At 50.7% G+C, this 20,105-nt stretch overlaps 1 protein-coding gene across 1 annotated transcript in view; it reads right to left on the bottom strand.

The window, feature by feature from the left end:
* Positions 1 to 20,105, bottom strand: part of HMCN2 (hemicentin 2) — a 149,043-nt gene that overhangs the window by 116,477 nt on the left and 12,461 nt on the right. Inside the window, exons 2-10 of the mRNA XM_077128152.1 lie at positions 18,301 to 18,371; positions 17,028 to 17,186; positions 16,086 to 16,208; positions 7,423 to 7,594; positions 7,079 to 7,185; positions 5,982 to 6,102; positions 3,727 to 3,990; positions 1,102 to 1,246; positions 425 to 546 (exon numbers count right to left, since the gene is read on the bottom strand). Of these exons, the coding sequence (XP_076984267.1) occupies positions 425 to 546; positions 1,102 to 1,246; positions 3,727 to 3,990; positions 5,982 to 6,102; positions 7,079 to 7,185; positions 7,423 to 7,594; positions 16,086 to 16,208; positions 17,028 to 17,186; positions 18,301 to 18,371 (1,284 nt within the window). The remainder of the gene's footprint in view (positions 1 to 424; positions 547 to 1,101; positions 1,247 to 3,726; positions 3,991 to 5,981; positions 6,103 to 7,078; positions 7,186 to 7,422; positions 7,595 to 16,085; positions 16,209 to 17,027; positions 17,187 to 18,300; positions 18,372 to 20,105) is intronic.

Below are 20,105 nucleotides of genomic sequence, written 5' to 3'. Positions count from 1 at the left end.
ATTACATTTCCAGATGTTCCGTGGCACATCCATCCTTCCCTGAGCTTGACAGGGCCGTCCTGGGCAGGACCCTAGAGGTGATAAGGGACTGGGGCTGTGAGATGGATGGTGATCTCTGAAAGTGCCTGGGGGTCTGCCAAGGCTCAAAGGCCAGACCAACATGCCAGGGGAGGGCTCACGGCTGGGCGGGGCAGGGCAGGCATGACCCCAGGTAGCCTTCTCAGCTTTCCTCCAACTGAGACCCCAGGCCCATTCCCAGGGGAGACAGCCCCACGTGGGGGTCAGCAGGCAGCAGTGTGGGCAGCCAGAGTCTGGGTGAAGGACATTGCCCAGCAGCCGGCTGGCACGCTGCCCCATGTAGGGAGGCACTCTGGGAGGAAATCCTAGAGGGAAGACTCTGGGAGAGGGGCACACAGAGACAGACCTGTGACGACAACCTGGGCCTCTGCTCGCCCAGTCCCGGCCCTGCTGAGCGCCGTGCACTCGTACGTGCCTTCCTCCGCCTTGGAGGCCCGCGGGATCTCCCAGCTGCTGTTCCCTGACTCCCTGCGCATGGAGATCAGCAGGAGACACACAATCGCCCTGACCCCAGACACGGTCATCCAGCCTTACCCAACCCTCAGAAGCTTCGGTCCCCTGAATCCAGCCCAGAAGGGAGACGCCAAATCCTCTGTGCACCTTGGTGACATAAGGCAGGCAGCCAAGAACGTGCAAATTCCATACTATGTCGTGTGACTCTGAGCAAGCCCTTCCTCTGAGCCATGGATACCCATCCATAAGGAAGAAGTTCTTGGAGGGTCCTTTCTGCCCTGATCCCCCGCCCCCCCCACCGCTTCCCGAGCCCTGTTAGCAGCCCGGCCTTGCATGGGGTGAGTTTTCTGGAGGCTGAGGAAGGCCCACAGCCATCTCAGGGGATGAGAGCCCAGCAGTAGTGCGAGTTCCAGGTGCCTACTCTTACCCACCCTTGGCCATGCTGGGAGGCTGCGATCTCTGAGACCAAAGTCCCTCTCCTGCTGCCCACTCCCCTCAGGCCTCACCAGGGCATGAGAATACTAGGAGTCCTGGGGCTGGGGACAAACAAGCTGGCCATCGACCACTCACTGGAAGTGCCTCTGCTCGCCCAGCTTGGTCCCGTTGCGCCACAGCTGCAGGCGGAAGGGGAGGGTGCTGTGCACAGAGCAGGAGACCAGGAGGGGCTGATGCAGGTAGCCATGAATCTTGGGGGGCATGCTGACCAGGGGGGCACCTGCAGGCAAGGATCAAGACTCAGGATTCCTCCCTTCTACCCCCCACGACCTGCCCTCCCCACACCCAGTGGCACAGAGACCCACAGGCATGAACCTAGAGCCAAAAAAGTGGGATTCAAGCCCTGACTCCACCACTTCGTGGGGCACCATGAGCAGGTCACCTCACTCCCCTAAGCTTCAGCTTCCACCTCTGTAAAATGGGGGTAACCACGGTTCTGCCCTCATCAGGTTGTCGTGAGGAATGGGTGAGAAAGAGTGCATGGAAAGCTTTTAGCATACTGCATGCCGCCCCAAAAGCCCCATCAGTAGAAGCTAGTGTTACTTTTATGGTTTGTGAGGAGACTAACTCAAGACTGGCCAAGATGGACAAGTCACTTCTCGACTCGGTATCACCATTTTCTCAATTGTGCTGGGCAGAGGAGTTGGACTACTTCTGAAATCTGATGAAATGCTACCCCAAGTGGGATCAGGCACCCCAGGGGTGTGGGTGTGGTTACACAAGGGCTCATCAGCCTGGACAGTCAGTTTTTCCTCAACGAGCCTGGAGGGAAGCCCTTTTATTTCAAAATAAACATAGACGGAGCATGACTGTGAATTCATATGCATTTTTTAGATAAAATGAGACTCTTTAATGAAATCTCAGTTAGTGATTAGTCCCTTGGGACTCCCATCAGACACCACTGCTCCTCTCCTGACCCTGAGCTTGGGTGACACATTCTCTTTCCTTGGCTTTTGGAATTCAGCAGGAAAGTCTAAGAGACGCCACCGCAGGGTCTGCCACAGCCAGCCAGTGCTTGTGGGTGCCCCCAGGTCTGCATGCCTGGTGTTGCCCTCTCCCCCTTCCCCACCAGAACGGAGAGGACTGCTTCTGCCAGGCAGAGATGCTCTGAGAATGAAACAATGTGCCAGACCTCCTCAAAGCACAGAGCTGAGGGTGGGAGGGCGGCGGGTGACATCATGCTACAGGCTTCCAGCCGCATCCCGGGGGAAAGGGGTGTTGGACATCCAGCCACGTCCTCAGCTGTGTGCAAAGAAGCCGCCACTCACCCACATGCTGGCAGCCTCTGTGAGGCCAACTTGGGTTCCTACTTCCATGAGCCAAAAGATTCCAGGGTGCCCAGGACCTAGGGCCAGTCCTCACCACCCCCGTATCTCTAAACTCAGAGCCTCCTGCTCTCAGCCAAACTCCCAGCCCACTCCCACCCCAGCCTCCCAGGCCTGGAGGATGGGGTGGAAGCAAAACTCCAAACCACACACACATATATACATTTGTCTCTAATCTAGAGCTGCAATGGAGACCAAAAGCAGAACTGATCTCCAAGCTCTTGGATCCATCTGAAAGTACACAGAGAGCAAACAGAGGCTGTTATTTCCCCTGCGGAAATTCCTTCCTGGAAATTCCTTCTCCAAGCTGGATAAGCCAAAAGAGAGGAGGCCCAGGAGCAGGGGAGTGGAAGCTATAAAGAAGGGATCCAAAGCTCCCTTACTCAGCCCAGACCTGTCCTGCTGCACCTAAATCCCCAAAGTTCTGCAGAGGAGAAGAGCACCTTCCTGGCCCTTCACCCCTATTCAAGGCAGGTAGAGGACACTACCCCTCACTGAAATCCATTGCAAAGACACCAGAATATCAATGACATCTACCTCCAGGGGAAGGAAGGAATGGGCAGAAGAAGTCAATGGAGCTCAATAAAGAGGCCTGATGGCCAGCTAACTTAGACCAGTGGCAAACCTAGAAGGCCTAAAACTCAATCCTGCCCTATGGAAGCTTCCCACCTCAATCCTGAAACCACAAGAACACACGGGAAGCCACCAAGAAGCCACACATATGAGAACAAACACCGTATGACCAAGGATGGGATGACGAAACAACCTATGACCACAGCGAAGTGACGATAAGAGCAGCCACCGCATGTAGAGGGTCCTCACCACAACTCCCAGCCTCTGAGCACCCCACACACTGTCTCTCTATGGGGAACCCTCAGTGTAACCCTGTGAGGTGGGTGGTCTTAGTTTTCTCATCTATAAAATGAGGTTACTTCTCAGAATTGTTGTAAGCATTCAATCAATTAATGCATGGTGAGTGCTTGATTCAGAACTAGCCCATGGGAGGTGCTCAAAATGGTGGCTGAAATTAATATTGCTATGATTATGATTACAGAAGAGCAGCTATCCATGAATGCATTGCCCACTGTTGTGTCCCAATGCCTAGCATTGTAACTGATGCACAGTAGATTCTCAAAATGAATATTGAAGAGGTGGATGGGTGGATAGATGGCTAACTTTGTACTAAATTTTCGAACTGATCATCACAACTGAAGTGTCTTGTACTTACCATAATGACTTTCAGGGAAGGACTGGCCCAAAAGAAATTTGCTTAACAAATATTTCCTAATCTAATCTAATCAGGGAAGGCATTCAGAAAGAAATGGGCTTTAAAGTGAGCCAGGAGAGCTGAGGGACAAGAGAGTCAATCACTCACCTGGGGCCACCCTGCTGTAGGCAACGCCAGAGACACGGAGGAGGGGGTTCCCCTCATGGTCCTCACCCTTCACCTTGAGGTAGAAGCGCTCCTGGGGGGCCTGGAAGGGTGGCCCACCCCACAGCTGATAGGTGGAGCCATTGAAGAGGGGTTGAGTGGGGAGAGTCAGGAGGGGTTGCCCTGAGCTGTGTGAGAGCTCCACGGAGTCCAGGTGGCCAGGTGACTGCAGGCCTGTGGAGTTGATCACTAGGGAAATGGGAACCCCTGCAGAGAGAAGGATGAGGAAAGTGGTGCTGGCATCTGCATGTGATCTCTGATGCACCCCAAGCAGGGGCCTTGGAACCACACCTCAGGAACCCAGCCTGCTTGGCCCTCCTTCACTCACTGCCACCTCCTCTACCTACCCCTGTGCCAATTAATGCTGGGGTAAGATAAGGAGGACCTTGCCACTGTCCATGGTCCTGAAACATCACTGGCCATCCAGGCCATGCTTCCCCCATGACCACAAATTCTGACTCTCATGGGGTAGAACTGGGTAGGGGCATTTCTCTCCACCACCACCTGCCTTTAAGTCTGGTATAAAGCATCATCAGGCAGGCTTCTGGGGCTGGCCTCAGATAAGGCGCATGTCATAATCTGGGGAATGTGACTCCTGACCAACCTTGCCCCCTGCTCGGCTGTTCTTTGATTTTTTTTCTATCATAATGGAAATGTGGTACTTTTCACACCATCTCAGAACAGACAGGACTTCACTCAGGCTTCATAATGTCCTTAGTTGATTTTGAAACTTTTGTCAGGTCTCTCACTTTTTGGACAGTTATCATTTCTTTTCTCTCAAAGATCAAAACCAGTGGCCTATGGGTGTGGCTGGTTTGGTCCACAAAAGGCTTAAAATGTTTGAAAAACACTGAATAATCCGGAAGTGCACATGAAAATCTAGACGTCCAGATTCTTTTGAAAAAAACAAGTGTGCCAATCCTGGGCACCCATTCCCACATGGTAAATCAGCAGATGGCATGTATCAGCTGCTCTGTGTAGCTGGGGCATCCAGTGTCAACTTGGCCACCATCTCCTCTACTCCCTGATGCCCTGGCCAAGTGCCAACTGCTATTTCTCACTGCAATTGTCCCGTTGTTTCTCTTTTTTCAAAAAAAAAATGTCTTGGACCCACACATCTCTATCAAGAGCAAAAATGCAGAAGGTAGCCCAGGAGGGGCTGTGGTCCCCTTTGCCCACTTCCACTGGAAACTGGCCAGTAGTGAATGTCCTCTAGGGGACATTCACTTTCAATCCTCATTCCAGCATTTTAGCACTAAATTTAGGATTTCTCTTCTTTCCAAGATTGGCTTTTGAGTAGGGCCTAAGTTTCCCTGCTCCTCTCCTTCTTGTTCCTGGCAAAACAGACACAAAATGAGCAAGCAGCCCCTTTTTCACTCTAAAGATGTTAATGCTGGACCTGGCAGAGAAACCAACAAGGGCTGACAAGAATAACAAACATTAGAAAAGATGCAGTTTGAAAAGAAGATTTAAGGGTCCAACATGTACAATTTCTGGTCATTATTCAGTGGTCCCCAAAATCAGTCTGACCTGCTCCAGACACTCCCAATCTCTCTTCTGAGCTAGTCCCAGCTAGACGTACCGAGTGGCCCGATGATGAGGGACCATATTTTCCAAACTACAAGTTGTAACCCCTGATCTGTCCACTATATGTTATTTTCTAGCATGGAGCTGAGACAGCCTGAGGCAGAAGCCCCTCCCTGCCCTGGAGCCTACCCTCCCCTAGGCGAACAGTGATGGGACATCCAAGCACCCCGGACCCAAGTGGACAACTTCCAATCATTCAGGAGACACTGACCTTGTGCCTCCAACCTCAACATCTCTCCCAGGCTGTCCCCAAACTCATCAACCTCTGGGGCGTCTAAATGTTCACCCAACAAGCTTTGACAAAAAACAAAGGGGACGATATGAACTCAGTAACAAGAGGGAGAGCATAAGGGTTCTGGAGGCCCTTGGTTACAGTGAGCATGTGTTAAAGGTAAATTATCACAATGTCACCTTGGCTGGGGCTGATGAAGAGGACGCTGGCCCTGGACCTCAGTTTACCACACTGGGATATGGGAGACTGGTCCAACTTTAGCCTCTGCAGGGTGTATCCTATAGTCACACACTCGGTCAGCCAAGTCTGTACCCCAGAACTCCTCCACTTCCCAAAGCCAGGACCCATTTCTGCCAAAGGTGACTCAGCACCATAGTACCTTGCAAGGGCCACTCGATGGTGTGGTTGAGGTCCAGAGAGGGCTGGATGGAGAAGCCGGCTCGGAAGTCGATGTTGCTGACACCCGTGATTCTCACTGAGTGGCGGCCGCTGCTGTAAACCTAGCACAGGTCCCGGCCCCACACATCACTGGAGCATCCAACCCCAGCACCCCAGCTCAGCACAGGAGGCAGCCAACCTGATCAAACTCTAGATTAGTAGAGGCTGCCAGGCCCTGTGTCAGCAGCTTGATTCTTCCTGCCTGATTTTTCCTGCCTTTGCAGCCAAATAGGCAACTTAGTTACTTCCATCTCCCAACATGACACTCCCCCAAGAAATGGAAGAAACCCCAGCTTACCACACTGTCCTGAGTGAAGCTCTTGAAGCTGCGCTGCCTTTCTAGCTCTCCCCCATTTCTGCAGCCCTGACATCTACCTCTGCATCTGACCTGCCTTACCTTCCCCATCAGCAACTCTTGACTCAAAGAAGCCCAGAGTTTGAAAGGTAGGTGGTTGATGCTGTCATGCCACCCACAGCACCTAGCACAGTGCCTGGCACCTAGTAGGTGCTCAGAAAACATTTTCCCTATCACCATGTGGTCACAAGTCCTTCCAACGCAGCAACCTATCCCATCCCAGGTTGCTCTGTCAGAGAGTCCTTGCTTACATGGGAGCTGAGTTTGCCCCCCAGTCCTGAGCTTCCAGAACCCTGCAGATAGATTAGAGCAGGCCCTGCTTCTCCTGCCAGTCCTGAACCTCTGAATCAACTCTGTATAGTCATTCTTGCTTCTTTTGCACATTCTTCATAGGACATAGCTCTGTGTCACAAGCCAGCTTGACACAGGGCACTCAAATTGTTTCTCCAAGTCCTTCTTCTAAGAACTATACCCAAACCACTCCAAAGCGGTTTTACTCACTGTTACAAACAGAATGCTTCTCCTTTGTTCTTGGTCTTTTATTACTATTGATAAGCCCTAGACATCCCTGCCCAGGGCCCAGCCCGCAGCTTCCCTGGGCCTCAAGCCCCCCAGAGCAGGAAGTTGGGAGATGGTGCTCTAGCTCAGTGAAACCGATCTTCCCCCCACCCAGTGCTCCCTACCTTGATGGACCACAGCCCGGGATGCTCAGGCTTAAAGGCCACGACCTTGGCTGAGTCGGGGATGTTGAGGAGCACACGGAGGCCCTCGTCCTTCTGCAGGATCCTGCCTGTGGAAACCCCAAGAACTGAGTCCCCAACACTTTCCTGAGAGCAGCCCCAGGCTTGCTGGTCAACCATGGGTATCATCTCTGCCCTCTCCTCGGATTCTTCTCCACTCTCCGTGTTCCCTGAAACTTGTGTCCAAATACCTGCGATGCTGGTTTTCTCTCTCTGTCCCACCCTGGGCTCCCAGCTCAGTCACAGAGAGGAGGCTGATAGGAAAGCAGCCCACAGGCGGCACGTACCCAGCGGATCGCGGACTTCGATCTCAGGCCCTGGCCCACTCAAGGAGATGGTGACTTCCTTCAGGCTGGGGTCGAAAGGGATGCTCCACGTGTGCTCCCCCTCCTCCTCATGGTCCGTAGACAGCAGGTGCACCTTGGAGGCCTGAATCGCTGACTCCACCCACTTCAGCACCTGGGGAGGCAGGCATGAGAGAGCAGATGGCCATAACCTCTGGCTTATGTCCAGCCTACCTGAGGCAGGGTCCTCAACTGGCTGCCAGCTGCAGACAGAATCTGGTCCTTTTGGGTTTTGATGCTATAAGGCAGAACACAGGCTTTCCAGGTCACCTGAGGCTACAACACTCCTCATTGTGCTACACCAGGCCTGGTTGATGCATTGTTCCCTTCCTGGTTTCTGTGGGTTCCGAGTTGTGATGACCAAATTGAGGCATCCAGAGGACTTGGCTCAGGGGGAAGGAGCAAGTGGGTGTCCCCCTGCTGGGAAGACTCTGCCCCACCTGCCCAGCTTCTACGCCACCTGTTACTTCCTCCTCCAAAAAGACCTCTGACATTGCTGCAGCACGGGTGAGCCCTGGAGATCCAAAATGTCCCCCAGACCAATGCAATCTACAAACACCCACCACAGGGTCTCAGACTATGCTTCCACCAGGCACTGTGTTCTCCAAGCAGGATCAAGAAGATCTGCTGCAGAGACACACAGCCTCTCTTCCTGATTCACAGAAGATCAGGGATTCACTGGGTGACTTCATGATGGTGAGAAATCTTAAATCCTTGATTTTTCTCTAATTACTTATTCAATCTAAAACCTGTTTTGGAAAGATCTTAATGAGAATCAGATAAAAGGAAGGACTCTCCCCAGAATACCACATTACTTAGGTACACATTTAAGGTGTGATCTCAGAGGGCTATCAACCTCCTTCAAAGATCTCCCATGAGCCCAAGAAGCCCCCATAAATCCACGGACCCCACATGATCATTACTTTCATCTAGTCTATGATGGTATCTCATTATTTAACTTCTCCAAATTCTTCCCACGGCCTTCTAGACTCTAAGTTCTACGGCCCTGTCCACCTGTCCAGCCTGACCTGGGGTCATCAGGCCCCTGATTCTCCCCAAGCTTACTATGCTGGAGCCTCTTGCCTCCCCCAGGTAGCCCCACCCACAAAAGCCATTCTCTTTGCAGGGAATGCCCTGCTCTACTCTTCATGGATGAACGTTTGTTTATTCTTCACCTCTTAGCTTGAAGAGGCCTTCTCCAATCCCAGATAGGTTCTACTGCCTGGCACATACTCCGAGAACCCATGTTTTCTTTGGCAGCATGTTGCATCCTAATTATTCATATTTATTGGCTCTGTGCCTCTCCTCCCATTAGCCTGGGAGCTCATGAGAACAGAGACTTCTGCTGTGTCCATGAGTATCTGAGCCCCAAGCCCAGTGGGTGGCACAGAGTGGTCTCAGTAGGACTTGATGACTCACAGGTATGTGTAAGTACAGCTGCACATACTTCCTGGACAGGGTCATCTAGTTTACCTCCTGGACATCTCACTCGATTCCCCTCCCCTCCCCCAACTAACATCTCCTCCTATTTGCAATAGCTAAGTCTCCCAGGTTCCTAGCAAGAAAACCAGGAAAGAAGGAGAGCAAGGGGTTCCTCAAGCCTGGACTGTCTCTCTCTAGGCCAAGTTATCTCAAGAGGCATCCTTGCAAACCCTGAAGATGAAACAAAATGAAGCAAATAAGCTTGACTTTGCATCAGATTAATACTATAACACAGAGAGAAAATAATGACTTCGAGTCACTTTAGAACCCAAGAGTTTGAGTATACTTTCTCAGTGGAATGTGCCCAGAAGACAAAAAGAACTACAAAGAGAATTTAAATTTTATTCAGTAATTGTAAGTCAGTAGAAGTTAGTAGTATTGTGATTCTGAAACTGTTAGTGCATTTTGTAGAATAAAGCAAATAAGTCAAAGCACCAATGTTTTCTGAAGCAAGAATTTCAGTGTAAAAGGTACAAGTATAAAATCAAACAAACAGAAGATGCAAGGGTAGTTTGGTGGTAGAATTCGTGCCTGCCAGGAGACAGATCTGGGTTCGATTCCCAGCTCATATACTCCCCCCCTCAAAAAAAAATCAACAAATGGTGCTGCAGTAACGGGCTACTCACATGGAAAAAGAACAAAATGTGACCCCACCATACAACATACACAAAAATAATCAAATAAGGTAAGTAAACCATCTGCAGTGCTAAATTTTAATTGGAAATAACCACATAATCTCTTCTCTCTCTCTTTCTCTCTCTCTCTCTGTCTCTCTCTATATATATACACCCAAAAGCAATGACACCCCAATATGCCAATATCAGTAATCACCCTTATACACATAATTTGATTCCTAAATACCATTCCCCACTAAAAGGAATTAGGGTTCCTTGAAAAATGGCTGATCCCAGGTCTAAGGACAAGGAATTTACGGGTAAGCCTAGGACACAACTGGTCACTTCAAGAAAACAAAGACTAATGGGGGCAGGTAAAAGGACAGAGGAACTAGTGTGAAGGAGTTCCCACGAGCTGAATTTGCAGCCATTTGAGCCTGAAAAAAACAATGACTGAAATTGGTTGAAATACATTGTATTATAGAACCCATGTGTCATAACGATACTTAATAAGGAGAAAGCAAAATACAAAAGAAATCAAAACAACAAAACCTCATTTGCTTGCATTAGAGGTGACTTCTTAATTAAAGAGAAAGGATTGAGCTTGATCCCTGACTTTTCAATAGGAATTGCACTTCAGAGAAAACAAACCGTCCCTCCTGATGCACAAAAGCTCTTCTTCACGGAAGACTGCCAGCTAATAAATGTGGAAGGAATGATGCAATTAGGAAATCATCATTTTGCGACCCCTAATGAAGTAAGTGTTTTGGGTAAGTCTCCTCAGCGATGTTAAAATCCTCAGATGAAAAGTTGATGGGGAAATGGACATATGCAAAGAGCCAGGGCACCACTCCACAGACCAGGGAGTCATAAAAGGAAAACTTGACTTTCAAAGCTGGCTGTCACCACCTTAACCCAGTTATCAAATTTATCATCATTAATAGCGGGACAATCAGACATTATTTGACTCCTGATGTGAGACAACAGAAAGTGCACACAGCACCAACAATGAAATAAATATTCCTGCCATAAATGTTAGCCTCCCTCCAATCAGGCCATTAGACCTAACTCCAAACTTAAGGGAAATCTAGGGAATAGAGGAACAAGTTAGTGACACCACAAGGAAACAACCGGATAAATCCAAAACATGGGGCATTGTACAAATCAATGCCTCATCAACAAATTAACATCATGAAAAGAGGGGGTGACTGCTTCAGATTTGGGAGAACTTAAGACATAACAACCAAATGAAATATACAGCCCTTCCGTGAATCCTGGTTTGACAAAAACTGCTACAAAAGATGTATTGAGGATAATTAGGGTAATTTGAATATGGATTGGGTAAGGGATGATACTGGGAAATAATAATAATTTTACTAGATGATATCGTAGTTGTATTGGTGACTATCTTTTTTTTAAATAAAAGGGTCGTGCTGATTTATTTCCATAAGCAGTCACGATTCAGCAGTACGTAGAGAGGGAAACAGATGAAGTAAGTAGAGCAAACACAGTAATAATTGCTAAGTCTAGTTCGTAAATATATTCTTTTTACTTTTCTGTACCCTTGAAATTTTTCATGAGTTTTTTTTTTAAGTAAAAGTCATTTAAAAAGAACAAATATGTTATGACTTAAATACATACCTGGGCAAGCATAGTGGTTTCCTATTGCTTGCCAACTCCAACAAACTGAGAATGGTTTCCTGGGGAACTACTTTTAGAAGAAACAGGAGGCCACCTTCAAACTCAATAAGAAAAAGTTCTGTGATTGACTAGCAATGTCAGCTATGAATGTGGGATAAGTAAGTAGTACCTTGAATGCTACTTATTTGCCATCCTTGCTGCAATTCATAGTCCTTCAAGTTTGCCTACCATGTGAAATTCCATGGGGGGGAGGGGGAAGGTGAAAAGAACGAAACTGGAAGAATTGTCCAAGATTTAGAAAATGTGTGGCTTTTGCACCCAGAAGTTTACAGCTAGACTTTCGTTATCACAGGATAAGAATCCTGTTCTAAAACCCATCTGCTTTTATACCTGCAGCAACTTCATTCATCTGTTTAGCTTAGCTTTCCAAATAATGTTTCTTTTGAGAAGGGTCCATCTGTCTTCCCTGAGGAATGGGGAAAAGTACTTCATCCATGCAGGGAAGTATTGGAAGGAAGCTGCAGTCAAGGACTCCCAGCCCGAGGGGTGGACAGAGGGTGGTGTAGTGAGTGAGGCTCCTCCCCCCGCAGCAAAGCAGCAGCTATGACCTCTGTCCTCTTCCCCAGGGCAAGGTCTTGTCAGGGGTCAGGAGGAAAGTGCAACTGAACAAAGCTGCTGGGAGGTGGTGGCAGCCCCAGCTGACACTTAACCCAACAAGTAACAACTGCTACTGTGTTACAACTGTCATTACAAGCTTGTTCTAGGACGTTCTGATGGAGAAAAGGAGTTCAGGCTACCGAACCATATTGGGTCTGAGACACAGGACAGAATGTCAGGGACCCCAGCAGGACGTGTCCTGCTCATGGGGCCTGCTCTGTGAGCACAGTACCACTCAGGACTTAGCAGGGGGGAAAGGGTCTGACCCTCCTGCCCATACAAGGCCAGGAGCACTGTAGGACCAGGCCTGAGGGCAAGACCTCCTGAGCTCTGAGATGCCTCTAGGGCTCCAGAGCAGAACCTGGGGACTCTTCTAAGCAGAGAGGTTCATTGAGCAATCTCAATGTTTACTTGGCAGAGGCAATGGCTCCCAGATGTTAGCAGGGCGACGGGGGCCTGCATTTGGGCTCATGTCTCTGTCGCTGATGGGGAAGGAATGAAAGAATCTGGCACTGCTATCCCAGCCAGATGGCTGCTGCTCGGCCCTTCACAGCAGATAAATCATTCCCCTGTGGCTTCTCCCAGGCCACTCGACAGCCAGGGAGGCTGAGGAAGCAGAAGGGGGAAGCCAGGAGGCCAAACGGGCCTCAGAACCACAGGTCAGAAAACTGAGGGTTGGGGATCCCTGAGCCCAATGGCATGGTGTGATGGAGAGAGATGAAGCTGGGAAGGGGCGACAGAGAGAGAGAACTGTCTCGGGGTCTCTGCCCCTCACCATCTGGCATCCCTGGGCACTCATCCCAGGCTCTACCTCTCTGAGAACCTCTTCTAGAGGGGAGCTCCTATGCTTCAGGAGATTACACTGGAATCTTCTGGGCTCCACACCAAAGCATGGAAGGTGGAGTTAGGACCACTGTTGACTCTTACCAAGGGCTTCCTGAGAGTCTAGTGAGTACCCAGCACTGTTACATCTCCTCTTCTCCAGCCATCATCTCCTAGGGCTGGAGCTCTTGTGGCTCAACTATGCACATGAGGAAACCGAGGCCAGAGAGAGTGAGTCCTATGCTTAAGATCACACCTCAGGTAGTGGCAGACCTGGGGTCTGAAGGCAAGCTTCTTGCCTGGAAATCAATGCTTTAACCACTCCATCATACTGCTTCCCTCTGGGGCGGGTCCAGGATGAAATCATCTCTGGACCTCTTTATCCATTAATCAGAACTGTCTGGTCAGAACCTTCCATGAAGGTTGGGGATGGGGGTGGGGGGGCTTCCTGTCCTAGAAGGCAGTTCACCTTTTCCCTAGTTGAAATGCAGATTATCTGGATAAGCTGCAAACTTTTTGTACCCTCATGTACTAGGTTCAGGAAGGGTTCTGAGACCCCAGAACTGGCTGTGCTGGCATGTGTGTTGGGAGAGGGGGGAGGATGGTGCATAGGAGAACAAGAGACCCGGTGTTCTCCTTACAAGGAGGTGGAAGGGACTTCCCAGAACCCAGAGAAGGCTGCAGGATGATGGGGTTTACCCAATTCCTCTGATTCACTCCTCACTCATGGCCTGGTGACAGAACACTGATCTGGGTTTGAGCTGTGGGGGAAGCCTGAGAGATGGTACACTGGGGCAAGGGGGTTCTTGAACCTATTTAAGTCTTGATCAAAACTGCATGTCTTTGGGACAGGCTCAAGAGGCCCCGGTGCCTGGCTCGGACCCAGTTCCCTGTCTGTATAAGGACGGTAAAATCTCCAAATTAGCCCTGCCAGTGAGGAGGGTCTTTGTCTTCCTTTACCCACCCTGAAACTCCAAAGGGAGTTCCTGGTACCAGAGACGCCAACTCCACAACTGGAAAAAGCTAAATATTCAAAATCATTGGAACCTAAACTCTGATTGATTAGCTGCTCCACGTAAATACTCTCCAGCTGTGCTTGGCACCTAGCAGGTGCTCAGTAAAGGAACGAAAGAGATAATGCAGAATGTGTCACTCCTGCCACACTAGACATATTCTGTAAAGGTATAAGGATTAACTACACATGCACAGTTTGGGGACTTTTGACAACTTCTGAAGAATCCTTCTCCCAGCTGGAGCTCCTTTGGCTTGGGTGAAAGCTCCATTTCCCTCTCTTGGGGAGATGACCAGAGCCCTGGCTGCTCTAGCCATTTTCCCAGGCTTGCAAAATGTCGGGGAACATCTGGAAGGGGCCAGGTCCAAGGCATTAAGCTAACAGAGCACCCGTGTCCAGGAAGGACAAGGCTCCATGCTCCTAACCAGAGACAGCTGACCTTGACCATCATGTCCCACCAAGCCAGCAGAAGGTCCCACTGAGTCAGCAGAAGGTTGGACACCACAGATACGAGCCAGTGGATCTGCCCCCAGCTTTCCTAACTCCAGGGAGGGGCTCAGAGAGCCCGGCCCCACACTTCAGCAAGCTTTCTCCCTGGCTGCTCTGCCACGCGATTTGCCCCTGGCAGGAACCCAGTTCCCATGCAAGTTGCAAAGATAAGTCTCCCCAAAAGCAAGGACCAGGCCATCCCTCTGCTCCGAAATGCCCCCCACCCTCATTTGGGCAGCTCAGTACTGGAACGGGCTGACACGCCAAAAAAATAAAACCTAATGTATCGCAGAGAACTATAAACGCCATCTGTCGACAGGGAGTTAAGGCACGCTAATCTAAACACGGCCCTAGAGACCACTCTCTTCAGTTAACAATACACAACACACAAAACTCTTGCCTAGAGGTGATGGCAGGACTGGCTCAAAGCCGGAGCTGGCCTCGGATGCTACCTCTCTCGCCTTCCTTTTTCCAGGGCCTCAGGTCCATGCATTCGCCTGCTATTTCTTTTCTGAGCAGCTGCCATGTGCTGGCCACTGGGCTGGAAGCCAGAGATACAGTGGCAAATGGGACCCATAATATCCCTGCCCTCGGGGAGCTCTCAGCTTATTGACATTAAATAATTGCACAACTGTAAACTTACAATTATGTAAAGCAGCACAGGGAGCTGGGAGAGGGTATGAAAGGGACTTACTTAATGTTGACAGGAAATCAGGAAAGGCCTCCCTGGGGAGGCGACATGTTGGCCAACACTGGGACGATGAGAAGCAGCCAGGAAAAGAGGAGCTGGAAGGACAAGCCACACGAGCAAAGGCCCTGGGGCAGGGTGGACAGGAGGCTCTGAAGAAACAGGAAATTGGCCAGTGGGGCAGCATGTGGTGGGCAAGGGGGAGAACCCAGGCGACGAGGTCTGAGAGGCGAAGGGGTCAGGTCGGGATCTGGACATTCTCCAGGGGAGAAAGTGGAAGAAACTTGGTCGGATTTGTTTTAGAAGAATCCACTGGCATGGGGAGCCAGCTCACTCCAGCTCAGGAAAGCAACTGCAAGCCTTGCTCCCCAGCGCCACATCCAGTGACTTCATGAAGACAGCTTGAAATCAGCCAAGGCTGGAGTTCTGACACCATGGAAATAGGCGTTGTTCTTTCCAGAGAGATGGCTGTTAAACATTGACCAGCACGGCCCCAAAGGGTGCCCCTGGGTGCCGGGAAGGAGTGGAAGTGCGGGGCGGAGAGAAAGCAGGGAAGCCCTGAGCAGACAGACCTGGAAGGAAGGAAGGACCGGAAGGGAGGAAGGGCACCTGGCCCAGGAGCAAGAGCAGGACGCAGACACCTGGTTAGCACCAGGCCCTGCGGGAACCCGGACCACCAGCCGCCCTGCACCCGGGCCATCCGGCCAAGCATGGCCCTCCCCACCAAGTCCCCAAGCAGGATTTTCTGTCCCACCAGCACAGCCAGGAGGTGGAATCCCATGGCTCCCCCATGCTCCTTCCTACACCTGTCCTCAGGTCCTCTGGCTCTGGGGAGAAACCTGGAGGAAACCCCATGCCCACACTTGTGCCAAACTGTGCTAGGACCATCCTGCGAGGGCAAAACCTAGGTAGCTTTGACAAGCCTCATCCTCTTCACGTGTGGAATGGGAAAACCTGTAGTAGTTGCCTTTGGGATGGGTTAGGAAGGCTCAGACACGCTGGGGTAAAGCTCTGAGCACAGCGCTTCCCACGCCAGCTCTGGGGAAGCACTCAGCACCGAGCACCTGCCACTGCTATTCAACCACCTAGCAAAGATACCTCCCACCCCCCACCCCAGAGACGCAGGGAAGGGCCTCACGGTCCCTGGAGCTCAGGCTTCGGTTCAGGAGGCCAGGGGAAGGCACCCCCACCCAGGGCTCACCTCCGCCACTTGCTGCTTGTCCAGGTGGAACACCTGCCCAGAGCTGGTGGCAGCGATCTCTTCGTAGGCCAGGTAGCCGGGATGAGTGCGGTCACCACAGTCCCCCGTCAGCACAAAGACAACCTGCAAGACAGACACACAGCCTGGCCTGTGACTTCCCAGGTACCTGCTTCAGGTGGAAGTGGCAGGGTCCGAGCCAGCCTAGCCCTTTCCTTTCCCTGGGCCTGGGAGAGGAAATGGGAGTAATGAGGGAGCTGGAGTTAAAGGAGCAGGTCAAGGGCTCAGGACAGGGCCAGGAATACAGTAGGTGCTCGATAAAAGGGAGCTGTTGTTAAATGCACAAGGAAGGGAATGGGACTGGCCCCTTGAGGCAGCAGAGTTTAGAAGAACCTCGGAGAACCAGAGCTTTTTCTAGAGGCAAGAGTAGAGAAGCTGCCCCAGCCGTTGATGTCTTCAGATACGGAAGTGAGATGGGCCAGTCCTGCTCCCTTCCCTGCTCCCATCCTCTCCCTGGCCCTCACTGCAAAAAAACAAAAAGCAACAGCCTGGCTACGCCTCCCAAACCCTTAGACAATGGGAAGAGGATGATGTGAGCTGCAGAGACCAGCAGGGGCCACGCCAGGAGGAAGATGGATTGTGCAGGCTTTGACAGGGTGTCGAAGGAATAAGGTAGTGTGCTCTTTATCAAGGACGAGCCTCGCCAGAGAAGCTGGGGCTGGGGGCCCAGAGGATGAGAACACTCTTGGAATTCACCAGGCCTGCTTGGTTCTGAGAGCTGACGGACAGAGGCTGGCGGACGCTGGGGCTGAGGCTGTCGAAGAAAAGCACCCTGCCGCTCCCCTCTCCGGGTGGGGGCTCAGGGCTGCCCGAGCTGGAGACCGCACTTTCCTTAGAACCCACTTATGACTTCCATACTCAAGCCTGCCAAGCCAGGTTGCTCACCTGGGACTGTTTGAGCTGCAGGAGACGCAGCACCTCCTCCTTTTTGTGATAGTCCTTGGCCCGTGCGTCAGAGAAGACGTAGATGAAGGACCCAGGGTTGGCCACCTCCACCGCAGCCTTGATGGCCCCCACAGTCATCTCCGGGCAGTCACCACCTCCCTGCAGGACAATGCATGTCAGCAGCTGCACCCACCTCCTCCAGAGGAGGTCCACCCAGAGACACCTCCTCCGAATCCAGTGCATGTCTGGGAGTCCCCTTAACACATTCAGGAGTCAGGTGCTGACGCCAACCACCCCCTTCCTGGAGGCACCATGTAGGATCCAACTGGCTTGAACTTCAGACTAGCAGCGTCATCCATTCATTCACCCACGGGAGACCAGCCCCCACCCGGTGGAATCCGGTAGGGGAGGCAGACTTTACACCTATACTATGGTAACATTTAATCACCACGGTGATGAGTGCTACAAGATGGGTGGGAGGGAGTCAGGGGACCTTCTAAAGATGCCCAAAGAGCCACCAAGGCTTCAAGAAGAAGAGGGACAAGGGAGAGGGGGCGCCACTGGACCGAGCAGAAAGCATTCAAAGCCGCCTCCCCAAATCCTCTTTGTAGCCTGTCCTGATATCAATCCCAAATAAATACACACGCCTTTCCTTCCTGCTCTCCAGGTAGGAATCCTCTGCGGGAAGGGAGCACATCCTCATCTCACCCACGTTTGTACACCCAGTTCCCAGCAGGATTTAAGGAGGTAACTTCTCAGAAAATGTTGCTTTCCTCGAAAAGGAATGAGCCCCTGAATGGGCCTGGCCCTGCCCTGCAGTGACTAGACCTGTGTGTACTCCCTGCTGTCAGGAAGCTTGTGGCATCAATGAGAGGGTGGTGTGGGGGCTGGGGGTGGGGTGGGGTGGGGGCAGACCCTGGACAAAGACACTTGGTACGGCAAAGCCATCACACACACCCTCAACTGGGCACCCACACCTCCCCTTCTGCCACCTTCATTCACCCACTAAACAAAAAAGCACCTGCTGGGTGCCAGGCACAAGGGCTATGTAAGTACTTGGCTCACTGAATGAAGGAAGGGACCCCCTTAAGCAAAGAATCACCAGGACTCCCAAGCTGGGGTGAGGGCCATGGACAGCTTGGAAGCATGGTGGAGGAAACCACTATCTCGGCCTCTAAGTGGGGAAGGAAGCTTGGCTTTTGTTGTGGGATTGCACAGGGGGCAAGCAGCCGTGGGAAACAGTCTGGCCATCAAGCAGGACGGGGCAGCCCACCTGCACGTAGAGTTCTCTCAGCTCCCTCTGAAACACCTCTGGGTCCGCCGTGAGGGTCACTGGGCCAATATCTGTGGAAAAGAGAGAGAGGCCCAGGTGAGCTGGGACTCCCATATGCACAGCCCCAGTGGGCTGGGACTGAGGTCGTGCTATTTGCACATCAGAGGAGAGAGGAGCTGAGGCCTGGGTTCCCCAAAAGCAGAAGAGATAAGAGAGCAGCATCCAGGGCTGCCCTTCGAAGGACCAGGTCTGGATAGGGCGGTCAGATCATTGTGCCCCACTCCCCACTCCAAACCAGGAACCCAAGCTCCAGGGAAGGGGGCAAAGGCCAATTTCTCGTCCCTCCCTCTAGTCCCAATCTTTTCTGACCAAGATCCATTCTACCACCCAGCCTGCCCTCACTCTCAGTGGAAAAAAGAATTCTGGGAAGACAAAGAAATAGAGAAGTGAACAAATAATCAAAGTGGGCCACATGGCAACTAAGCAACACCAGATTGATCAATAAGAGTAAAACCTTCTAGAAGCTTCCTCTATATGGTAGCTAACTTTGAAAAAAACATTGCAAACAGCAAACATGGTCAGGAGGTAGAGCGGCCAGAACCTTTATAAACTGCTGGTGGGAATGTGAAACGGTTAAACCATTTCAGAGGACAGCTGGAGGTTTCTTAAAAAGTTAAACATGCACCCACTGAAAGGTTCAGCCACTTCACATCTAGATAGTTACCCGAGAGAAATAAAAACATACGTCCACACGAAGACCTGTACAAGAATGTTTACAGCAGCTTTACGTTCCCCACACTGAAAACTGTCCAAATGTCCATTGACAAGTAAACGGATAAACAAACCGTGGTTTATTCACATAATCGAATACCGCTCGGCAATAAAACAGAACAAACTACCAATACAGGCAGCACACGGATGGCTCTCACAGACACGCCGCTGAACTAAACAAGCCAGACACAAAAGAGAGCACGCCATATGATTCCATTTATAGGAAGTTCTGTAACAGTCGAGATGAATCTAAGGTGAAAAAAATCAAAATAGAGGTTACATGGGGGGCAGAGGAGATTGACTTGGAAGAGACACAAAGGAACTTTCTGAGACAGAAATGTTCTATATTGTCATAGAGGTGTGGGTGCCATGGATGTACCCACTTATCAAAATTGTACAGCTAAGATCTGTGCATTTCAATGTATGCAAATTTTTCCTCATGAAAAACTGAACTATAGAAAGGATAATAATTGAGGGGGGTGGCGAGTGGGAGGAGGTATAGCTAAAACAATAATGGCAGAATTTTTTTGATAATTGGTGATGTTGGCTGATGGGTACATGAAGATTCGTTGTACTATTCTGCTTACTTTGTAAATATTTGAAAATTTCTATACAATAAAAGTTTTTTATAGCAGTTAGCCTCAGCCGACATAAGACAATGCAGTCAGTGCACTGAAAACAGAGCTAGAATTCCAACCAGCTATGTGGATATGCACACAATAGTGATTTTGCACATTGTGTGGACACGAGATTTCTTAGGAAAATATTTCATTTGAGTCCTTGGTGAACTCTGGTAATGAACTATTTTTAGCTCAGGAATTCTAAATTCCCACCACCCTACAAAACTTCCATACTTGGTAACTAATAGCAGACATTAGTCTTTCTTAGAAAGAGAAGCCCATGGAATTTTCCAGCATTCTCCTTTGAGCTTCAAGAAGGACATCACCTCCTCAGCTGGTCACTTTAAGAATCACCCCCCATGGAGCGCCCTGCCCCTTGGTTCTATAATTATTTATCATACCCTGTGCCTTCTT

Source organism: Tamandua tetradactyla, chromosome 2 (assembly GCF_023851605.1).
Source record: "Tamandua tetradactyla isolate mTamTet1 chromosome 2, mTamTet1.pri, whole genome shotgun sequence".
NCBI lineage: Eukaryota > Metazoa > Chordata > Mammalia > Pilosa > Myrmecophagidae > Tamandua > Tamandua tetradactyla.
This window is presented reverse-complemented; position numbering and strand designations above follow the sequence as displayed.